At 35.9% G+C, this 22,900-nt stretch overlaps 1 protein-coding gene across 7 annotated transcripts in view; it reads left to right on the top strand.

The window, feature by feature from the left end:
- The window catches only part of CEP152 (centrosomal protein 152), an 88,107-nt gene that overhangs the window by 45,088 nt on the left and 20,119 nt on the right, over positions 1–22,900 (top strand). For all 7 annotated transcript variants that reach the window (XM_072738476.1, XM_025998673.2, XM_072738474.1 and 4 more), the window contains 8 exons: positions 1,523–1,727; positions 8,080–8,208; positions 8,773–8,882; positions 9,647–9,775; positions 9,910–10,045; positions 14,794–15,075; positions 17,497–17,628; positions 21,664–22,314. In XM_072738476.1, coding sequence (XP_072594577.1) covers positions 1,523–1,727; positions 8,080–8,208; positions 8,773–8,882; positions 9,647–9,775; positions 9,910–10,045; positions 14,794–15,075; positions 17,497–17,628; positions 21,664–22,314 — 1,774 coding nt within the window. The remainder of the gene's footprint in view (positions 1–1,522; positions 1,728–8,079; positions 8,209–8,772; positions 8,883–9,646; positions 9,776–9,909; positions 10,046–14,793; positions 15,076–17,496; positions 17,629–21,663; positions 22,315–22,900) is intronic.

The following is a 22,900-nucleotide window of genomic DNA, read 5'->3' as shown; positions in this document are numbered from 1 at the left end:
TGTAGGATTCTATTGCTATGTCTTTATGCCTGATGATCTTTTCTGCAATTAAATAAGCTGTTAATCTCATCCAGGATATTTTTCATTTCAGATGTTATAATTTTTAGTCTAAGTTCAGTTTGGGTCATTTTTATATCCTCTGTTTCTCTCCTCACTATGTTCATGCTTTTTCTCTTACCTCGAACATATGGAATATATTTAATTAATTCTACTGCCAGCATCATTGCTGGGTCAGTTTCTGTTGATTGATTTTTCTTCTGGTTATGGTTTATATTTTCTTTCCTTACTTGCATGCCTCATAAGTTTTGATTAGATGCTGCACATTTTGAATTTTATGTTTGAGATGTTAGATTTTTGTTGTATTTAAAAAAAATATTGTTATTCTTTTTCTGTGACACACTTAAGTTTTCTGGAATCCATTTGGCCCTTTCACGGCTTTATAGGTTTTGTTGGGTCAGATTTAGAGGAGATTTTATTTAATCTGGGGCTAATTTGGCCCCATTACTAAGGCAATATTTGATAATTTGTGAATTTGATGACCTTTCCAGTATGGTTCATTGGAATCCCCAATATCCCCAGCTCTATTCATTTCCTATGGTTCTTTCCCTGGCCTTGCAGTAATATTCTCACATGGATATACAAATATCTAGAGCTCTCTTTCTGTGTAGCTACCTTTCCCATAGTATTTCCCTCATCAAATTCTAGCCATTTTGGCCTTCCCAAACTGAGCTCTACAACTTGGTGAAATTGCTAGGCTGCTTTTGGCTTTTCTCTCCCTGTGCCACAGGCTACAAAATTCCCAGGGAGAAAGCAACAGCAATCAGAGCTCACGTTGTTTGTTTTCTTTTTCTGAGAGATCATTATGCAGTGCTGCCTATTGTCTAATGATTGAAAACCACCATTTAATATATTTTGTTTGGTTTTCTAGGTTTTCTTTTTTAAGGCGGGAAGACAAATCTGGTACTTTGAATCCATTATGGCTAGGAGCAAAGTTCTAATTTCGGTTCTGAAATTTATTGAAACTAAAGTTGGAATTAAATTAGCATGGCCTTTATTTTTGTTACTTTTGCCCCAGTTGCTCAGATAACCACCCAGACTTGTGTATTAATAAAAGAGATACAGAAATTGTTAAGATGAGTAGTATTTTACTTTTCACTGCCTCCTTTATTTTCATGTTGTTTCTCATAGGGTCATAAAGGGCATGCATATACAGCATGCAACTTAACCAAAAACAAAAAAAGCATGCCATATTGAAATTCACATGACTGAACTCCTTTCAGTGAGGCAGGCAATCTAAGCATAATAATAGTCTTCTTATGAATAAACTTACTTCTATATATGGGGACATAGCAAAAATGATATCCTTGTTTAAGACAAAGCTTAAAATTGTTTTTGAAATACTAGTGTGTAGTTGTATAGGTCACACAACTTGGTCGCAACTGCAGTTAGTCAGTTAGTCAGGGAATGACCATGCTTGATTTGTTACTTGCTTTAATATTAAATATGATAATTTCTCCATTAGCATTGTACAGCAAGAAGAGCCAAATGACGAGCTTTCCAAAGATGAGGTCATTCTGAAGCTGAAAGCAGAAGTGCAGCGTTTGCTGGGTAGCAACTCGGTAAAGCGTCATCTGGTGTCTCAGTTACAAAATGATCTCAGAGACTGCCGTAAGAAAATTGAAACTCTTCAACAAGCGGAGAAAGATGAAAAAAGCATCAAGGTTGAGGTTTGTAGAATTTGTAGAGTTAAAAACCCATCTTTAAAAGCTTTAATAAAAAAACATGCTTATAATCTTCATGTTTAAATCAAACCTTTCTCTTCCAGGGTTTCATTTGACATTATTTAGAAGTCTAGTATAAAGAAAGGAATGCCACATAAAGTAATATATTTTCTAGTTCCTTTTGGCATCTTGTAAATGACATGCTAATTAGGTAAAATTCCTTTACCACAAATCCAAGGAAGTAATCTATGTAACAAATACCTACATTTCCTCAAGATTGGTTTATACCAACAGTGTTCTAGTCTTAAGTTCTCCACAACTAGATCCTTTAGCACTTTGTCCATGAGATTTCTCTGGCCCATGTTCCTGTAATAAGCTTCATTCTATATAAGGAAATTAATTATGTAGTAGTGATGTTATGAGTGGGAAAGGTGCAGAAACCAGTTAAGTCAAAATCACTGAATCCACTTTTATATCCTTCAGTTAGTGTCCTCACTTTACAGATGAGGAAAAGGAAGCTGGAAGAAAATGTGGCACTTCTGAGGTCACAGAGTCAATCTTAAGGCAAATCGAAATGAAAACACTTGACTAGTGAGTTGGTCAAGGTTATTTCCCCAAGATCTTTCTATCACAGAGATCTTTACCATTGCCCTCATTTCATAGTTGCCTTTTCACCCTACCATATGTCCAACTCCCAATCCATCTATGGTCTCAGTAGAAAAGGATACATACAAGACCTAGTAACTAAAAGGAAAGGGAAGGAGGAAATGAATGTGGGTGCTATATTCCTTTTCCTTCTGGATGGAAATGATTTTTACTTCTCCCTTTATTACTGTTTTATCTCCTGATACAACTAGGAGTTGTATTCATTAAAACGATCCTATTAAATTATGCAAGATGTTTTATGATGTTTATTATTATGAAATTTTAATTGTATCAGTTTTCCAAAAAATAATAGTGTGTTTTCACTGTTAAAGTTCTGACCAGTCTGGTTCCTTCTGCTGAGTAACTGTATCTGATAAGTACAATGACAATGTTGATTTCAGTGTTAATAATCAAATGAGAAAGAACCTCCCTTCCCCTCAGCACATGTAACATCTCTAAATCAAGCTGTCTTGTTTCCATGTTTTTTACAAAAGATGGGAATAAACCCTCATGTTTCAATTTGTGTTAGAGTTGGTTAGTTCAAGTGTTTTGGTGAGAGTAGCCTAAGATTTAGGAGAGTAGGAACCTGGTTTTGAGTCTGAACTTTAGCTCAGGTGTCCATGGTTCTTTCTTTGTTCTGTACTGGAATTACTGATGGCATTTGCTCTACAGATATGCATCCACGTATGTAGTAGATGATGGTGGCCATGTCTTATGCTTTTAAAACTTTAACTTTTGCCTCCATAGTATGAAGAGAGCTATCTCATTGTTGAATACTTTTTGTCCAGCCACTCTTTTACCATAGTGATTTCTCAGCAGTCCACGTTTGGTTTTTCTTAAAAGTGTGACTTACCAGCCTCTGCTGCTTATGTCTGTCCTGCTTCCACTTACTATATAGGGATTTCTTGGGAGTATTGTCTTGATGATTCTCTGCGTGTTTGCTCAGTAAATCTTTGTTGAATTAATACACATATTGATCCCTTTCTAGATGGGGGAAAGGGAGAGGAAGTAGTAATTTAACCAACATACTTTTTAGATAAACACTCAAGTTCATGGTCATCTAATTAGTTCATGGACACCTTCAAACTATGCCTTTGCTTCTTATTTCCCACATCTTTTCTAATGAACTTTCTACTTAGTCTGTAACATTAGAAAGCAGGGTTGGGAAGTACATGAAAGAAGAGCAAATCATTCAGCTGAAGCTTTTTTTAAAAATCTACTCTGTGCAAGGTCTTGTGGGATTCAGTGAAAGAAACAATGGCCATTCCTTGAAGGAATTTAGAATCTAGAACAGCACTATCCAATAGAAATATAATGGAGCTACATATGTAACTTAAAATGTTCTAGTGATTCCATTAAAGTAAAAGTAATGGTGAAATTAATTTTAATAATATATTTTACTTAGCCCAATATATTCAAAATATTATCTTCTCAATATGTAATCAATGTAAAATTATTAATGGGATGGTTTGAATTTTTTTTGTTTGCTTTTTTCATGATTGTGCCAAGTCCTTGAAATCTGACCTGTGTTGTCCATTTATAGCACATTTCAATTGGATAAGATATGTTTCTCTTTTTAAAAATTATTTATTTAAATTCAATTTAATTAACATACTATATTATTAATTTCAGAGATAGAATTTAGTGATTCATCAGTTTCATAAAAAACCCAGTGCTTATTACTTCAAGTGCCCTCCTTAATGCCCATCACCCAATTATCCCATTCTACCACCCACCTCCCTTCCAGCAATCCTCAGTTTGTTTCTTGTAGTCAAGTCTTTGCCTTCCTGTTTTCGTCTTAATTTATTTTTCCTTCCCTTCCTCTCTGTTCATGTTTTGTTTCTTAATTTCCATATATGAATGAAATCATATGGTATTTGTCTTTCTAGTTCCCTCTAGTTCCATCCACATCATTCCAAACTTCAAGATTTCATTCTTTTTGATGACTGAGTAATATTCCATTATATATATGTGTATGTGTGTGTGTACATATATATGTACATATATATATATATTTTTCCCCCAAGATCTTTCTATCACAGAGATCTTTACCATTGCCTTTGTATATATATCCATTTATATTTACCATTGTGTGTGTGTTTATATACACACATGTATATACAAACACATACCACATCTTCTTTATCCATTCATCGTCAATGAACATTTTTCAAGTGCTCAATAGCCATCTGTGGTTAATGGCTACTGTATTCAACAGTACAGATCCGGAGGGAGATGAACATGTATAACTTTGTGTAATAAGGATGATACTGGTTGCAAAGTGCTCTAAGAAGGAATAACTAACCAGGCATGGTTGTAGGGGAGATGGTAAGGCAAACCTTAGTGAGGTTTTTAAGGAGGGAATATTTGATCTCTATCCTGAAGGATAAAGGCAGGAGAGAAGGTAGGAAAGAACATGTCAGACTTGAGCAGAAGTATATAAAAAAGGATGTAACAAATAACTGGTATAACTAGGGAGTAGGGCATGTGTCTAGAAGTCTATATTGTATAAGTTTCAATTGTCTGGAATCTTTGAGGCCAAAAACATATAGATGTTATATCAATTTTTGGAATAATATAGCTGGCATTAAGTCCTGAGGTTAATGAAGTAATGTTGAACTTCTCTGCTTGCTATAGGGATGTTAAGAGAAAGAACATGTCAATTTAAACTTCCTTGGATATCTTTTTAAAGAGAACTAGGTCATCAAAATCCTTTCCTACAGCCTTTCTAAGTATTGAAAAGGGCAGCAAAATATTTACTCTGTAATCTTAATTAGCATGTTTCTTTTATGAATGTTTAAAAGTATTTGGTTGTATTTATTGCTTTATAACTTTGTAGTATATTTTATTTTTATTCATATCCATCTTATACAGAAAAATTAAAGATTATCACAGAAATTCTGTTGTTTTTGCTTTCATATCATTTGAGTATTCAAACAGTACTGCTCTCTGACATTTCCAGGATCATTAAGATGAATATTAGGAACTTGTCCATATGTAGCACTATGCACTAATTGAGAGTGAACTAAATTCGTTGCTGTTCATTCCAGTTGAACAACTGGGCCTTTAAGGTAGAATGTAGTAAAGTCTTTAGGAAGATAAGTCTAGCAGTCAGGATCCATATCTACACTGAATTTTTTGTTAGCATAATAAATAAAACACAGAGGCCTTTTTGTATCTGCTACTCAGTGGAGATCATTACCTAGCCACGAGCTGTGGTTAAAACAATACTCTGATTCCAAGGTACTTGATAGGCAATGTTCAGTAGCCAACTCAGAAAGTTCTTATCCAGAATCTTTTTAGACATAGAAATTAGGAAGGTAATGTAAGAATTGGTATATTACGTGTCTTTTTTTCTTGAAGGTAATGTCTTTAGTATTCTGACTTTAGAAAGAAGTTTCATTGTAACATTCAAGTGGTCTTTTTCTTTTTCTTTTTTATTTTTTTTTATTTTATTTATTTTTTTATAAAATTTTTTTTAATTTTTATTTATTTATGATAGTCACACAGAGAGAGAGAGGCAGAGACACAGGCAAAGGGAGAAGCAGGCTCCATGCATCGGGAGCCCGATGTGGGATTCGATCCCGGGTCTCCAGGATCGCGCCCTGGGCCAAAGACAGGCGCTAAACCACTGCGCCACCCAGGGATCCCGGTCTTTTTCTTTTTAAAGGTCTTTTTTTTTTCTTTTAGATTTTATTTATTTATTCTTGACAGATAGAGACAGAGACATAGGTAGAGGGAGCAGCAGGCTCCCTGTAGTGAGCCTGATGCAGGACTCGATGCCAGGACTCTGGGCCCACAACCTGAGCTGAAGGCAGGCACTTAACCAACTCAGCCACCCAGGCAACCCTTAAGTAAGGGTTTTGTGCTGATAGGTACAAGTACCTAGTCCGTGTGTGCCTGCAATTTGATAATATGTCAAAACAGAGCGTAATACCTAGCTGTGAAAATTGGTTTCCCCTGTCATATCAGTATGACGTTATTTTCAATCATTTCATTTCATAATAATATAAAACTCACCAATGGGGAAGGAAGCACAAATGAATATCATAAACTTTAAAAAGTGGAGGCCAAGTTAGGAAAATTAAAGCCATTCTAATGAGTCAGTAAAATCCTTGAAAGTCTCATTAGTACCTCTACATCTGGAGAGAGCCTCACAGAGTAGATATTTGTAGCTCTTCTCTCCTCTGGCTAGAGTAGAAGCAGTGGCTTCTGGACAATGATGGCAAGTGAAAAGGGGAAAATCAACAACTGGAGCAGTCTCCCTGTAAAGAAAAGTGAAGGCTAAGAATCAGAAGACTGAACCAGAACCTGGGTGTTCTGTTACCCTACATGTGAATGAGATACCCGTACCTCCCCAATGAGGAGAATGAATCTTGATACAGGATATTTTTTATACATTGTAAAAGAGAGCTCAGACTTCAGGTAAATACATAAACCAACAAGTCAAATGGAGTAGATATTTAAAAAAAAATCTTTGTGAATACAATGAATAAATAATTCACAAAGGTAGATAAAGAAGACACTTAGATGGTAAGAGTAAAATGTGAAATTGTATAAGCAGACAAATCTGGGAAGATGAAAAACAAATTATGAAGGCATGTTAAGAGGTTCTGCTCTGATGGCAATGCAAGAAATGCAAATGATAGCAGGTGTTGGCTACCCTTTCCCCATAAAATACAGTAATTATTTCAAAACAGTCATTGACCTTGGGGAGGCAAAGAGAATTGGACAGTCTCACAGATGGACTACCTGACAGTATACATTTGCATGATCTTGTGGGAAACAATTTGCCAAAGTTTATAATGAATCTTAAAATACTGTACCTGTTGAATAAAATACAGATCTATGAGTTAATGCTGATTACATAAATAAGTACAGAAAAAAAATAGATGCTAAACATAGTATAATATAAAAAAATAGAATATTTGCATAGTCTCCTAGTATCTTTTCATAAGATACTTATTCCTAATAACAAGTAGAAAAAGTGAAGGTTCCTGCAGATATTACCTTCATTTATTGATCATAATCAGTTGATGAAACACATTGACATCATGTGTTTCCTGAAGAGCACACACATCACTTCTCTGGCATTCATGCTATAAACGGATGACCTGAATTTAGTAATGAAGTAATATCAGAGAAACCTACATTGAAAGGCATCTTACAAAATAACTAGTTGGCACCAAAAAGTCTTAGTTTTTTTTTTAAGATTTTATTTATTTATTCATGATAGACAGAGAGAGACACAGGCAGAGGGAGAAGCAGGCTCCACACTGGGAGCCCGACGCGGGACTCGATCTCGGACTACAGGATTGCGCCCTGGGCCAAAGGCAGGCGCTAAACTGCTGAGCCACCCAGGGATCCTCCAAAGTCTTAGGTTTGAAAGACAAAGACTGAACTGTCCCTAGATTGAAGGAGACTAATCAGACATGACAACTAAATGCCATGTGGAATTGTTGACTAGATCCAGATTGAAAAAAAGAACATTAGAGGAAAATTGGAGAATTTTGTATAAGATCTGTAGATCACATCTGAGTTAATTTCCTGGTTTTAATCATTGTATTGTGGTTATATTTGGATACAGTGATAAAAGTTATGGAAATTATTTGTGCTGTTTTTGCAATTTCTTTTTAAGTATGAAATTATTTTAAAAGCATAACTTAGAATTTTTTTAAAATCTGAAAAGCTTTTGATTTCTTTTAACATTTAGACTAAAATAGATACCTCGGAAAACCCAACTAATCAATTCTGGCCTGGCTCTTCTAATTCTGATATGATTGTCAAAGATGACATTCTGCGATTTGAAAATGAAATTCATGTTTTACAGCAACAAAATCAGGTAATTAAAAGTCTCCTGTATTTTGTGAGAATTTTTATGACCTCATTAAATTCAAAGGATATAACAGACTTCAAAAATCCAGAGGTAATGTGATTTAGTAGATAGGTTTATTAGTAGGTGAATAAGGATTCCAGTTATTTCCCATTACTGGTCATGAGGTAGTACTTTCATCAGAAGGTAAGTTGGTGTAATTCCAGTTTCCTATTTATAGAGAAGCATGGCTACCAGAGGTGTTCTTTTCTTGACCAAATAGTTCAACATTGTTTATTTATATGGTTGTGAAGATTATTGAATTCTAAGACTTAAGACATTGGTTAGCTAATACTTCTCTCGTTTAATGTTTTCATTTCATATAGTTCAAAATGAGTACAAAATTTTAAGTCTTAGCCCTATCAGAAAGCTGCTTCTCTACTCTTAGAAGGCTTAAAGAGACTTTGTAGAATGATGAAAATGATACATCATCATTACAGGCTAGAGATAAAGCACAGAGGATATTAAAAAATAAGATTGGGCACATCAATGAAAATGATGTTTATTTCCTCTACTGTATTCTTTTGTATATAGGAACTTAAAGAAACTGAAGAAAAACTGAGAAATACAAACCAAGACTTATGTAATCAGATGAGACAAATGGTACAAGATTTTGACCGTGACAAACAGGAAGCTGTGGATAGGTAAGGAGTATATGGAGGTCTAATGCCTGCCTCCAGCCTCTATCCTCCTTCCCCCTGTGGCTAAAGAAAAGATTCAAGAAAAGTTATGGAATGAACCCTCCCTACTGAGATCTCAGACTGAAGAATATGAGTCTCTGGCTTCTCAAATTAGAATTCGGAACACATTTTCCATGGCAGTGATGTTATGTAGTGGGTTGGGTTCTATATCACCATCAAAGCTGTAGTTCATTGAAATAGTATAGCTTTATGGTTTTTATAGACTGTCTGGGAAACTGTTCTTTATAAGGAAGAAATCTGGAAGAGAGTATGTCTTCCAAATACCAAATCATAAACTTGGAAACAGATTTTTGGAACATAACTTACTTGTGAGTTGAGTACTGCTAGTATTTATGTTTAGTATAGATACCTTGAAATTTTGGAACAATGTTATTTCAATTAATTATTTGTAAGCAAGTCCTCAACCAAAGACTATTATCTGTTTGAAAGACTGGAGCATTCTCCTACCCATGTTGCTACCCACGTTTTTCTCTAGAAACATTTGAAGAAAGAAAATTTTGAAGATTCTTTAAGCTCCTCCATTGGGAATTAATTATTACCACTTTTGGTTGGAGCAAACCAACCTGACCTTAATTATAATTTGTATTAGAGGGAGGGAGGGAGTGGGTAGGGAAGGAAGAAGAAAAAAAGAACAACAATTCATCTTGGTGTTTCTAGTAATGCTAGGTACTGCTTTAGATTCTGCTGTCTGCTCTCTTTTTTTCTAGATGTGAGAGGACTTACCAGCAGCACCATGAAGCCATGAAAGCCCAAATACGTGAAAGCCTGTTAGCAAAGCATGCTTTGGAGAAGCAGCAGCTCTTTGAAGTTTACGAGGGGGCTCGCTTGCAACTTAGGTGAGAACAAGAGAGTATAACTATCCTTTAAGCTGTAGAGACAGCGTTCTCCTGTTTTGTAGTTGAGAGAAAAATTATTTTGCAGCCCTTATATTTTTTTGTGGTCATTTAGCTGCTGGTTTTGTGTATTCAAGGTCTGAGTTAGATAAGATGAATAAGGAGATGGCTGCTGTGCAAGAATGTTATCTGGAAGTGTGCAGAGAGAAGGATGATCTGGAATCAGCTCTCAGGAAGACCATTGAAAAGGAGCAACAGGCGCAGGAGCAGAAGGTATGGGAAAAGTTCATGTTATGTTTGCTCCATCTCATTCCTCTGGCTTCACTGTTGTCATGGAAACCAGTACACTTATTCTTTTGTGACATGCGGAAGGCATACATAGAAGTAAGTCCCTTTACTTTTGGCTGTATCACACCAATATAGCTCATAAAGCATAGAAATCTTGAGATGATTACTAAAATCTTAGTAGAAAATGACATCCATATAGAAGAAAATGATTCTTCCTTATGTCTTTATTCTAAGAGCCAAAACTGGGTTAAAAAATAAATGAATGAATGAACGAATGAATGAACAAGTGAATGAATGAATGAATGAATGAATGAATAAACAAGAGTGGACCTGGGTCACTGTGAGTCTGAAACCCAGGGATCCTCATTTTGCAATCATTTGTTGGCTGCAGATGAACCTCCTAGTCCTGTGAGCACTGCATACAACATTGGCTCTGAAACATTTTTCTCCGACCCATTTCTCTCTCAGTACCTAAGTGTCATTTTATTCTTCTGGGGGGAAGGGCAGGAATTTGAACTTGGGACTTATGACAAGGAAGGTGGTGGTATGGAGCCATGGAGAGCAAGGTCACACTGTTAATGTGACCTCTTCCAGGGAAGTTCTCATTTTTAGGGAAGCTGTACTCCCTCCTCCTGCCCGAATCCAAGTTGCTGTTGGTGAGTGTCCAGAAGTAAAATCACATGTAAACAGTCATCCCTCTTTTCTTCCCTGTCCTGGCCAGAGTCTCATCCAGACACATGTCTGACTTTCCCTTCCACTTTGGACCAGCCGACAGACCACAATTTGAAAGCCACCTGCGTCAAGATTAGAAAATATTTTTAAAGGCTTGAGTGAACGTTCTATACAGAGGCTTTTCTGAACAAAGTTCTATATATATCTTTAAAGACTTTATTTTTTGAGAGAAAGAGAGATAGTGATAGCAGGAGAGAGTACAAGTGGGGGAGAGAGGCAGATTCCCCACTGAGCAGGGAGCCTGACTCAAGGCTGGATCCCAGGACCCCACAGATCACAACCTGAGCTGAAGGCAGATGCTTAACTACCTGAGCCAGCCACGCGCTCCTGAACAAAGTTATATAAAAGCAGGCTATTGCTACTACAGACTTAAAAAGAATAGTAAAGAGCAGATGAGGAATTCAGCTCATTTAATATTTTGATTATTTTTGAATAGAAAAACATGTCATGTATACATATCATCTAATGGAAAAAGAGCTTCTAAAGAGCTATTTTAGTTAGAGCTGGCAGTTTAAAAGTTAGGAGGGATCTTAAATTACTTAGAAATTAAGGACTTAGCTTTTAGTAATGTTTAAAAAAATTGAAATAGATCTCTACTGTGATTCTTTCTTTATAAATATATAAATTAACAAGAACAAAAGAGCAATTCTCTCAAAGAGGTCATTCTTTTCAGGAATATTTTCTTTTACTTCTAAAGAATCAATTTAACTATAAAATTGGATCACATAAATTGGTCACTTGCAAGTAACAGCTCTACGATGTTGGCTCATGAATGCTTGTACACAAGGACAGAAGAAAAGTTAATATTACTATTTGGCCCTTCCAAAACAGCTTACAGGATATATTTTTTTTCTTTAAAAATTTTTAATTGTCATGTAATGAAATTGACTTTTTTCATTTGTTGTGGCGTTCTACACTTTTTTAACATAGGATTTAATGCATGTATAGAATGATGAAGGTACAGAAGACTTATCACCCTGCAACACTGCTTTGTGCTAGCCCTTTGTAGTTATATCCACCCTTATTGAAAGGGCCAGAGTACTTACCACATTAGAAGTATATATAATTCCTTCCTTCTCTGGAAATACTTTAGTTTTTTATTTAGACTTACATAAACCCATTATAAAACTTACTAATCTTTATAAGCCAGTCAGAACAGAACTTTAAATTTAAGAGAATTTATTTAATCTTTTCATATCCTCTAGAGGTAGGCAAAGATATACCAATCTGTTTTCCTAGGTAATGTTTCACACGCACACAATAGAAGAATCTTTCTAAACTCAAGCAAGCAAGCTAGGGAACTTTCAGAGTAGTCCTTTTTTGCAGGACATAAACCATTTTCCCTGCAATTGGCTTTCGGGTCAGTAACTTAGTCTGGATACAGAATTCATAAGATAGGCAACCCTGAGAGGCCTGGGGTGTATTTTCCTGTTCTGTATGTGCTCTTTTCTGAAATGCTTATTGAGTCAGGCTGTGGGTTAAGTAGGGGCTGAATTCCATGTTTTAGAACTTTTATTGACACATAGAACTTTGCTTACATTTTTGCCTGGCTTGTTCAGAGAATGGGAAAAGGTCACATACACAGAACTCTTCAGCCTGTGTATTAATAATCATTGGAGGTCATGAATTTTCAGACAAGGCAAAAGTGGGCAGTATTCCCATTCATAATTTCACTTCTATACACCTTAAGGCTCATTTATATGGTTGTAATACATGCTGAGTCTGTCCTTAGAGTTCTTTTGCTTTCTGGGGCATGCAAATCAAGCTTAAATATTTTAAAACTATCCAAAAATGTACTTCCTTTTAATGATAAAACTTTTAAAGTTAGATATACCTCCAGTATGTTCAAATGGCAAATCCCTGTGCTTGATAAATCTGTTACTTCTATAAAGAGAGGTAAGCAAGGTTTTCCCCACTGTGGTAGATTGCAAAAATGGCTGCACGTTCTTCCCATCAGTGAATGCATGCACTAGTATTGTAGTATGAGTTTGTAGCTATTCTCAGTAAGAGGTGGTCTGTTTCTCACACCTTGAATCTGATCTTGGCCACATGATTGGCTCTGGCCACTGAGATGTTAGTAAACATTACGTAAAAAGAGCCTTAAAAAGCATTTATGCATTGGGGCATACAAGCTTGATGCTCTGAAAAATGCAGTGACCACCACTGTGTGAATGATCTGGGATACCCTGCTGAGTGATGACACATTGTGACCAAGTCAACTTTCTAGCAGATATCGAGCTAACCCCCAGACATGTGAATGAAACTATATTATAGATCATGTACCTCAACTGCCTGCAGAGATCAACAGTGTTGACTTAGGTCAGAACCACCACCCAGCTGACCCAGAGATTGATAAGAAATAATAGATGTTTGCTGTTTTAGTTTAGTTCTGTTATAGTTAAATTTTGGCTGGCTTATTATGTAGTAAATCTACCTATGCACAAACAAACAGAAAATTAGTAGCAGTGTTCTGCTGTGGGTCAAAAGGAAACGTGGATACATATGGAACAACTCCTGAAGGATAGATATACACAGATAAGACAATTTGAAGATTCCTTCTAAAGTCAACAGAAAGTAACAGTGATATATGATATGATCCTGAACAACTTTCTCAGCCATGTAATTGAGACTGCCCTATAGCATTAGTACAACTATGGTTTCCATGACCAGATTGTGAGGAAATGGGTTCTTCAGTCACCAGTTTCCAACATCATACAACATTGAAAAAAAATAGATAGCATCTTTTTGGCATGTGCCATTGGTGGAAAGGTATCAGATGGCAATTCAGACCAAAATAAGCCGGGTCAGGTGTGAACCAGAAAAAATCCAGACAACCAGGTAGTCATGAATCAGAACTAATGGTAAAGGGACAAAAGCTCTCTTTTGAATGTCAATAGGTATGTGAAGTGTATACTTCTTTTAGCATTATGTCTTGTGGACTTCAGTGTGTTATTTCTCGTTGCATCTCGGTGGAACCTCCAGAGAACCGCTTTAAAAATTTTCAGATGGAAACTGTTATAGGTTATTGGATCCCTGAGTAGAACTTTATTAGAGTTTTCAGATCAACTGGATTTCTAGAGTACATAGAGAATGTTATATGAATAGTTCAAATTATTAAATTTTATCTGACACTTGACAATTACTATTTGATAATTCTTCAGCTAGTTTTGATAAAACATTTTGTCTTTAGTAATGAAAAAAAATACCAATCTGAATTGGTAATGTTTTTGTGAGACTATCAGGAAAGCATAAACTGTTACACAAGGTTGCCATTTCAATTGCAGCAATACAGCAGCCTGGGATTGTGGTAGCCAGGGAAGCAGTTTGAGAACTCCGGATACCCAGAAGGTGGAAAACAGGAAAAGGGAAAAGCAAGTTTTGCTGTTTCATAGTTTTGCCTAAGACAGACTGCTTGGATCCATTCCAGTACACTGTTGAAAGTAGAAAGTTATCATTAAGATATTATTCTAATAATGCTGCCTCCCTCTTCTTGAATGCACAGTTGACTCAGTAGAATTTAATATCATAACAAATAAGTTTCTAACTTGTTCAAGTAAGTAAAACTATTTTTTTAGATTATTCAGTTTTAAGTTCATTAATTAGACTTAACCCAGTGCCTGCTTTGTGGAAAGCCTGGTGTTGATGGAAAAAACATAATAGAAGTTTTCTTCATAAGAAAAAAAAAATCATGCCATCTTTGTAGTGGCAAAGTCAAAGCTTCCAGAAGGTTGCATCTTGAGAACAAGATAGCCTAACCTTATGCAGTATACTCAAATCTTCCATGTCATTTATGTCACATATATAGGGTCCAACAGTAACTTTCAGGATTTACTTGAGAATATATTTTCATTGACTAAGTTTCTAAATCTCATGGAATTACTACAACAATGTCTAGATGGTTTTCAAACACAGCTGTGGTTGCTCTTTTGGCTAGCTATTAATTCCAGTTTTTGCTTATTTGAATATTTTTTCTTTTCATATGATTTTTCTTCTGAAAACAGATCAAACAAGAACTTATTCAACAGCTTGAAAAGGAGTGGCAGTCTAAGCTGGATCAAACTATAAAGGCAATGAAAAAGAAGACCTCAGATTGTTGCAGCCAAACTGACCAAGTAACCACCGCAGATGTTATTTCTAAGAAAGAGATGACAGTCATGATAGAAGAACAGAAGCGAAGGATCCGGCAAGATTTAGAGCAAGAAAAAGAAACAGCTATCAGTGGGGAGTTGAAGAAACTTGAGGTTGAATTAGAACTCAAATATTGTGAAAATATTGCCAAACAGGTAATATTATGGCTTATTATAGTAAAATTATTGAAACTGCCTACTAATGAAAACATGTAAAATGGTACCATTGAACTTGTTCATAACTTTATATTTTAAAAATTTTGTGCATTCTAGGATAGAGAACCTCTTAGGTTGTTACTAAAATTTTCTTCATTATGTTTCTGTTATTCCTTGTTTTTTCTGTGTATTCTTTAAGTTTTCAGACTGCCCCATTGAGTTCAGTCTAAGCATTAGGATGCTTGAGGTTAAAGGTGGTGGTTTTATAATGGAATGAACCATAATTTCACTGTGAATCTTCGTATCTAACTTTATAGAGCATACTCCACTATGTTCTATGTTCATACTTCACTATAAACTAATCACTAATCTAAAATTAGTGGTAATTTTAGATTAAGGTAATTTTAGATTAAGCAAACTTAAAGCAAGTAAGATATTCCCCGGTAATTACATTGAGACTTGCAGAGTTAAATCTGCAAGCATGCCCCATTAAATGGGACGTTGTCTGTAAATCCCATACATTGCCAGAAAGCAGTGCCATTGCCTTCCCTTGGAAGCACTCAGAAAGCTAGCTCATTTTTAACTGGAGCATGTTACTTGGTTTCCAAGAAATGTCATACTGAGAAAGTATAGCTCTGTATTAATGGAATGAAGAGTTAATTTTTTAAAAATCTATATCATTATAGTGAGTTTTGAATTTTTTTGGTTTCAGTATGCCTTTACACTTTTAAAAACTTACGACTCTAAAAAGCTTTTCTCTGTATGTGTTATGTCTACTTATTGGAAAATGAATCTGAGAAATTTTTTAAAAACAAAAATACTGAAGCACACTTTCCATTGGCTGTCAGAGCAGTGACATACCACATAGCATGTAGCCTCTGGAGCATTGTATTACTTACACATGAAGGAATGGGAGTGAAAAAAGATAAGGTCTGAATATTATTTTGAAAATAGTTTTGACCTCACAGAGCACCTGACAGGGTATTTAGTTCCTTAGAGGTTCCTGGGCCTTACTATAATATTATTTATTTTTTATTTACTATTTTAGACATAAAATCTTAGGATAATACCTAAAGTTTTAGAAAATATATTTAGCTTTTGGTAAATACTTGGAATTCAGCCTATTTTTAAAATTGTTCTACATGATTTTACAGAATCCTTACAGTATAGGATGTAATGTATGTACAAATGTATGTAATGGAATTGAGGGCATCTTCAGTCAGTTAAATAATTTTCTGTAATGCTAAGGTTTGAACAAAGTTAATAAAATGTTCTGTGGGCAAAGAGACGTATTTATGGGTGCTGCTCTGGTGTATACAATCATAGATCTTATGAAGAAAAACCTGATACAGTAGGAAGGAAATATTTATTTATTTATTTATTTATTTAAAATTTTATTTATTCATTCATGACAGACACACAGAGAGAGAGAGAGGCAGAGAAAGAGAGAGAGGAGTAAGAGAGAGAGGCAGAGACACAAGCAGAGGGAGAAGCAGGCTCCATGCAGGGAACCTGATGTGGGACTCGATCCTGGGTCTCCAGGATCAAACCCCGGGCTGAAAGCGGCGCTAAACTGCTGGGCCACTGGGGCTGCCCAGAAGGAAATATTTATAATAACTTTTTAAAGAATATAAACTTCTATAGGAGCTTTATCTCTTCCCTGTATTTTTGACTCCCAGATTTTACCTCTAAATGTATTTATTAGCATTTTCCAAAGCAATTCAGCCCCTTATGTCAATTTTGGTTTTGTATGTTTGTATGGATATAGATATGTATGTGTCTGTGTGTATTTCAAAATAAGGAAATAAGGAAAGATTATTTAATAAATGATCTTGTGGTAACTCATGACAGATTTACAACCAGATTGCCTTCGTAATTCATCAGGTCTTAAATTTTTTCCCGAATTGATGTATCACCCTCATTCTTTAGTTGCAAACTCAAGATAGTAGGAAAACTTGCTAGGTACAAGGCTATAAACTATATTGGTGCATGCTGGCATGTGTTAATGTGTTTATAGGTAAGGCATGAAGTCTGTGGATATGGTGAGTGTGCTGATTGGACAGCCGCTGACTCCAAGCAGCATTCCTGCATGTCTTCTCCTTTTTCTCAAGATAAATAGGAGTTTGTTGGAAATGACAATCGTTACTTTGTAGGAAGCTTTCCAATAATAGTATTGGCCATCAAATGTTTACAGATTCCTACTTCCTGTGGTGGCATTTGCATGGAACAGTATGAGAGGTTTAGAACAGAAGGATTAGAATCCACTGTTTGGGATAAGGTGGAGTACTTGAAGTCAGTGTACCTAATGTAGTGCAATACAGTATAAAATGCACATGAAATCATAGTTGCTATTTGCATATGGGATCCTTCTGAAAGTTTATACCTTACTTTACCTCCTTCTCTTGCAATACCCAATTGCAGGTAGAAACAGCTGTACAAAATGCTCGTCATCGATGGCTGGAAGAAATGCCTGATCTTGCAGAGTATAAAGCACGTGTAAGAGCAGAACAGAAGAAGTGGGAAGAACAACAAGACATCACTGTGGCCAGACGGGTAAGCACTCTCTGGAAAGAAGCTTCAAGAAGGCCTCTTTCCTGACCTCTCATCTTCACCCCAGGAATTTGTATCTACTCACAGTGTTATAGAAGGATTAAATACAGTCAGGCATGTTAAGCATTAGCTCAGAGCCTAGCTGATGGTGTCTGTTCTCATCATCAAGATGTTGAGGGAGAAAGAATGTATTTTAGAGTCTTGAAACTCGTAATCAGGAAGGTAACCTTAACTGTAAAACTAAATCCCATTTGATCTTGCCTTATCTATAGAAGAAATTCAGAACAGGTGTTTATCTGTTTATTAATAGCTGTCCATTTTCTTTCATATGCTTTGTTTCCTATGCTCTGTCAGTTGTCTTATAATCTCCTTGGAAAATAGCCAACTCTCCTTTCCAGATATGTCATGTTGTTTGACCAGAAATGTAATCATTTGCATTCTTACAATTTATTAGAGTAAACCAATTCTAATCAAGATGCCAATAAACTGAACATGGTTTTGAAATTTGACACAATAGTACTAAAATTTACTTGGAAAGGACTAGAAATTTTTTAAATGTTCTGGAAAAGAAATAGTAGTCCAGCCCTAACACATAATAGAATATGTTGGAAAGCGACAATTCAGTGTTGAGTCACAAAAATAGAATTCTTTTTCATTCTGTATTATATAGACTTCAGAGATAGGCCCAACTATGAGTAAAAGCTTAAATGTTTCAAAACAAGGGGATAAGGAGTTATTCCATAATAAGTAGTCTTATGATAGCCAGATAGCACTTTGGAAAAATTAAGATTACCCACACATACATCACAAGAAAGTCTAAATTGATCAAGAAAACATTTTGGGGTGTCTGGGTAGCTCGGTTGGTTAAGCATCTGCCTTCAACTCTGGTCATGATCCTGGGGTTCCAGGATTGAGTCCCGCATGGGGCTCCATGCTCAGAGGGAATCTACTTGTTCCTTTCTCTCTGCCCCTCCACCCTGTTCATGCTCTCTGTCCCTGGCTCTCCCTTTCTCTCCCTCTGAAAAAAATCTTAAAAAAAAAAAAAAAAAAAAAAAAATATATATATATATATATATATATATATATATATATATATGTTAAACATTTTTAGGGCAACTCTCTAGTAGGGTCCCTTCCCTCTTCTGGAGCTTTGTACTATCACTCAGTAAACTTTGCTTTTCTGCCCCCCTGCTCCCCCAAAAGAATTTAAACATTTTTTTTAAAGATTTATTTATTTATTTATTTATGATAGGCACAGAGAGAGAGAGAGAGAGAGAGAGAGAGTGCAAGAGAGGCAGAGACACAGGAGGAGGGAGAAGCAGGCTCCATGCCAGGAGCCTGACGTGGGACTCGATCCCGGGACTCCAGGACCGCGCCCTGGGCCAAAGGCAGGCGCTAAACCGCTGAGCCACCCAGGGATCCCCAAAGTTAAACATTTTTAAATGAAAGTATAAAAAAAGGAAATTGAATATTTCAGATCTATACCATAATAACTTAATTTTGGGACAACGGAAAAAGTAGCAAAGATAGATGAAGAGGATAAAACAGGTACAAACATTTAACACATTTGCTTTTGTAATAAAAAAAAGTGACAGGATAATAAAAATAAGCAAAATAAATGAACTAAATATGAGAAACATTAATATTAATATATAAGAAAAACAATACAAATTTATGAGAAAAACAAGAATCTATGGATAAGTACACCAAGAATATGGACATACAGTCTTCATGAGAAGTCCAAATAACAAACTTAAGGTGCTCTTTTCTGCCGTATGTGTAAAATCTCTCTTCCTAATTGTAATACAAACACTATAATAGATTGCAGTGTCAGATATATACTGTTCTCACAATATTACAACCATTTTGGGGGAAAAAAAGTGTGTAATAGACATTGAATCATTCATATGTCATATTCATGATCTTATTCCACAGATTACTTAAGGAAATAATTCAGCCTAAGTAAACTATTTTAACATTTTCCTTAAGTTACGTGATATTATGTGGGTTCATTGCATTATTCTCTATACTTTTTTAGTATGCTGAAATATTTCAGAAGGAAATTTAAGAGAAAGAGGAAATAATGTGGTAATGTGCATGTGTCTCAGACCTCAGAAGTCAAGAATAATTAAGTTGGGTAGGATATAGAAAATAAAGTAGTCAAGAGACCTTTCCTTAAGAACATAGGAGACCCAAATGTATGTGGATGCAGAAATACAGAAATGAGAGGACAGGGACGCCTGGGTGGCTCAGCAGTTGAGTGTCTGCCTTCAGCCCAGGGTGTGATCCTGGAGTCCCAGGATCAAGTTCTACATTGGGCTTCCTGCTTCTCCCTCTGCCTGTGTCTATGCCTCTCTCTCTCTCTCTCTGTCTCTCATGAATAAATAAATAAAATCTTTAGGAAAAAAAAATGAGAGGACAATGTGTTACTTCTCAAACTTTAGCAAGCATGAGATTTGTAGAGAGTTTGTTAAAGCAGATTCCTGGGCTTTATTCCTAGAGATGCTGATTTGGTGGGCCTGCAGTGAATCTTGAGAATTTGCATTTCTAACAGGCTTCTAGGTGATACACACTGCTGGTTTTTTAGAGCACAGTAGAGTTTGAGTAGCACCATTCTAAATAATTATTCAGCCACAGAACGTAACGTTAACATTTTGTGGATCCCTCCTCCAAACCAAAAAAGGTGAGCAAGGGCCAGTTACATAGCATTGGCTGGAGAATTCTTGTAAGATGAGAGTGATCCATCAAGATCTATAAAAATTTAAAGCCAGTTTTTCTGAAGTCCGGAAGTGTCAAAGTTCCTAAACTTTGCTGCATTAGAAAACATTAGAAAAACCTGAGGATCTGTTAAAAAAAAAAAAAAAAACTACTATTGCCTAGCTCCCATCCCCCAGGCTTTAATGTTTTAATGGTACAGAGTGTGGCCTGGGTATTAGGATTTTTAAAGGCTTCTTGGGTGATCTAATGTGTGGAAACTATCAGGAACCACTGACTCGATTAATGCTGTCAGATTTGCTTTGTACAACTTCATGTGAGAGGATGCACACTTTTGGTGAGGTCAGCAGGTCATCCAAATTCCATGGGATATGCCACCTCCACCAAGTTACCTGGTAATGATTTCCAGGATCCACTGTGACAAGACTGTTTTCCCAAACAGCACTCTTTAAACATGTTTCACATCGCTACTCAATCATTCTGCTGGTAGCAAAAGAATTTTACAAGCTCATCTTAGATGGTAAATTTAAAATACAATTTGAAAATTTTGATTTATGTTCAACTATTCAGGAATGCATTATTGAATAAAGCCGTATAACATGTTTAAGAATTTTTGTAGTTGATGTTTGCTAAGATTATATAATACCTGAAGATTCAGGAAATAGATACCCTATTTCAACAACTAGAATAGGTGGAGGGAGGGAGCTAGGGAGGGAGGGAGGGATAGATGGATGGATGGATAGATAGATAGATAGATAGATAGATAGATAGAATTGATTTCTAGCAATCACCACTTTCTAGGCCAAACTTTTGGAGTGCCCTCTTCTTTTAACACTTAAATCCTTGTAACTTTTTTGAATTTATAAAAAGTGACTCTAGGTCATTATCTAATCTGCTCCTTATGTAAGTGAAGACAATAAATACAAAAAAGTGTTTCTTTCTGTGTTTTCTAAATAATATAAGTCATAAAATATATTAGGTGATTTAAAGTGAAGGAAAGACAGGTATCTGGGTGGCTCAGTCAGTTAAGCATCTGTTTTCAGTTCTGTCATGATCCCGGGGTCCTAGGTTCAAGCACCATGTTGGGGCTCCCTGCTCAGCAAGGAGAGTTTGCTTGTCCCTCTACCTCTGCCCCTCCTCCTGCTCTTTCTCTCCCTCTCTCAAATAAATAAATGAAGTATTTTAAAAACAGTGAAGGAAAGGATCTTTGAGTATAGTATAAGTATATTTTAGGAGCAATGTCTTATCCCAAATAGTTACTTTTATTTTTTAATTCATGAGGACATCCTAAAGATTTTAAATGTACATCATTATATCTTTTAGATATCATATGCTATTTCTGAAGCTAAAGAGAAATGGAAAAGCGAGCTTGAAAATATGAAAAAAAGTGGAATACCTGGAAAAGAATTGGAAGAGAAGATTCATTCTCTTCAGAGAGAGCTTGAGTTAAAGAACGAGGAAGTCCCTGTGGTTGTCAGGGCTGAGCTGGCGAAGGCCCGGAGTGAATGGAACAAAGAAAAGCAAGAAGAAATCCACAGAATTCAGGAACAAAATGAGCAAGATTACCGGCAATTTTTAGATGATCATCGAAATAAAATTAATGAGGTACTTGCAGCAGCCAAAGAAGACTTTGTGAAACAAAAAACTGAACTACTTCTTCAGAAGGAGACAGAATTGCAAACATGTCTAGACCAGAGTCGTAGAGAATGGGCCATGCAGGAAGCCAGGCGGATCCAACTGGAAATCTATCAGTATGAGGAAGACATCCTCAGTATACTTGAATTTCTCTTGAAGGACACCCAAAAGGAACATGTCAGTGGTTCAGAGGACAAGCAACTCTTGGATCTCATTTCAACTTGTTCTTCAAAATGGGTATCTGCACAATATTTTGAAAAACTAAAGGCCTGCATACAGAAAGCATTTCAAGATATCCTCTCCCTAGCTATAGAAAGTACCAACTCAGAGTGGGAAAAGGTATGTTCCTGATAAGTGAAAAGCACTATTAATAAACATCAAAGGTGATTGTAGAAGTTGCAAATGGTATTTTTTTCCTTTCTTCGTTTTACAGTTTTATAGACATAAAACTTGTGTTTTTACCAGTAGCTTAACAACTTTTTGTAGTGAATCCAAAGAATCTTATTTCTTTTTGCCAAAAAAACTTTTGCTTCTTCAGAGTGCTACAGATATGAGGCAGAGCTTTTAGGCACTAGACCTCTTTCCTAAAAAATATATGCCGTTCTTTGTAGGGGCCTGAGCTATGAAAAACTGAATAACTTTCATTCCTGTTTTTGTTTTTTGGGCATGACCACTTCAAGAAATATGCATTGTATTAAACTAGGGTTTCTTAAGAGCTTCTAAAGAGTTTGGAAGCCTGTTTCTTGCCCTCCAGGAATATGTGTCACAAAGGCCAAAAAATGCCAACCAAGTACAAAAAATATTGTTGTTGAAACAAGCAATTAGAAGTATGGCTCACTCACACAAAACTCTGAATCCCAGTTTTGTTGGTGTACTATATGTGACATGTAAAATGAGTTAATTGTATCCTTTTAGTTGTCTAAAT

This window comes from Vulpes vulpes, chromosome 15, assembly GCF_048418805.1.
Source record: "Vulpes vulpes isolate BD-2025 chromosome 15, VulVul3, whole genome shotgun sequence".
NCBI classification, from domain to species: Eukaryota; Metazoa; Chordata; class Mammalia; order Carnivora; family Canidae; genus Vulpes; species Vulpes vulpes.
This window is presented reverse-complemented; position numbering and strand designations above follow the sequence as displayed.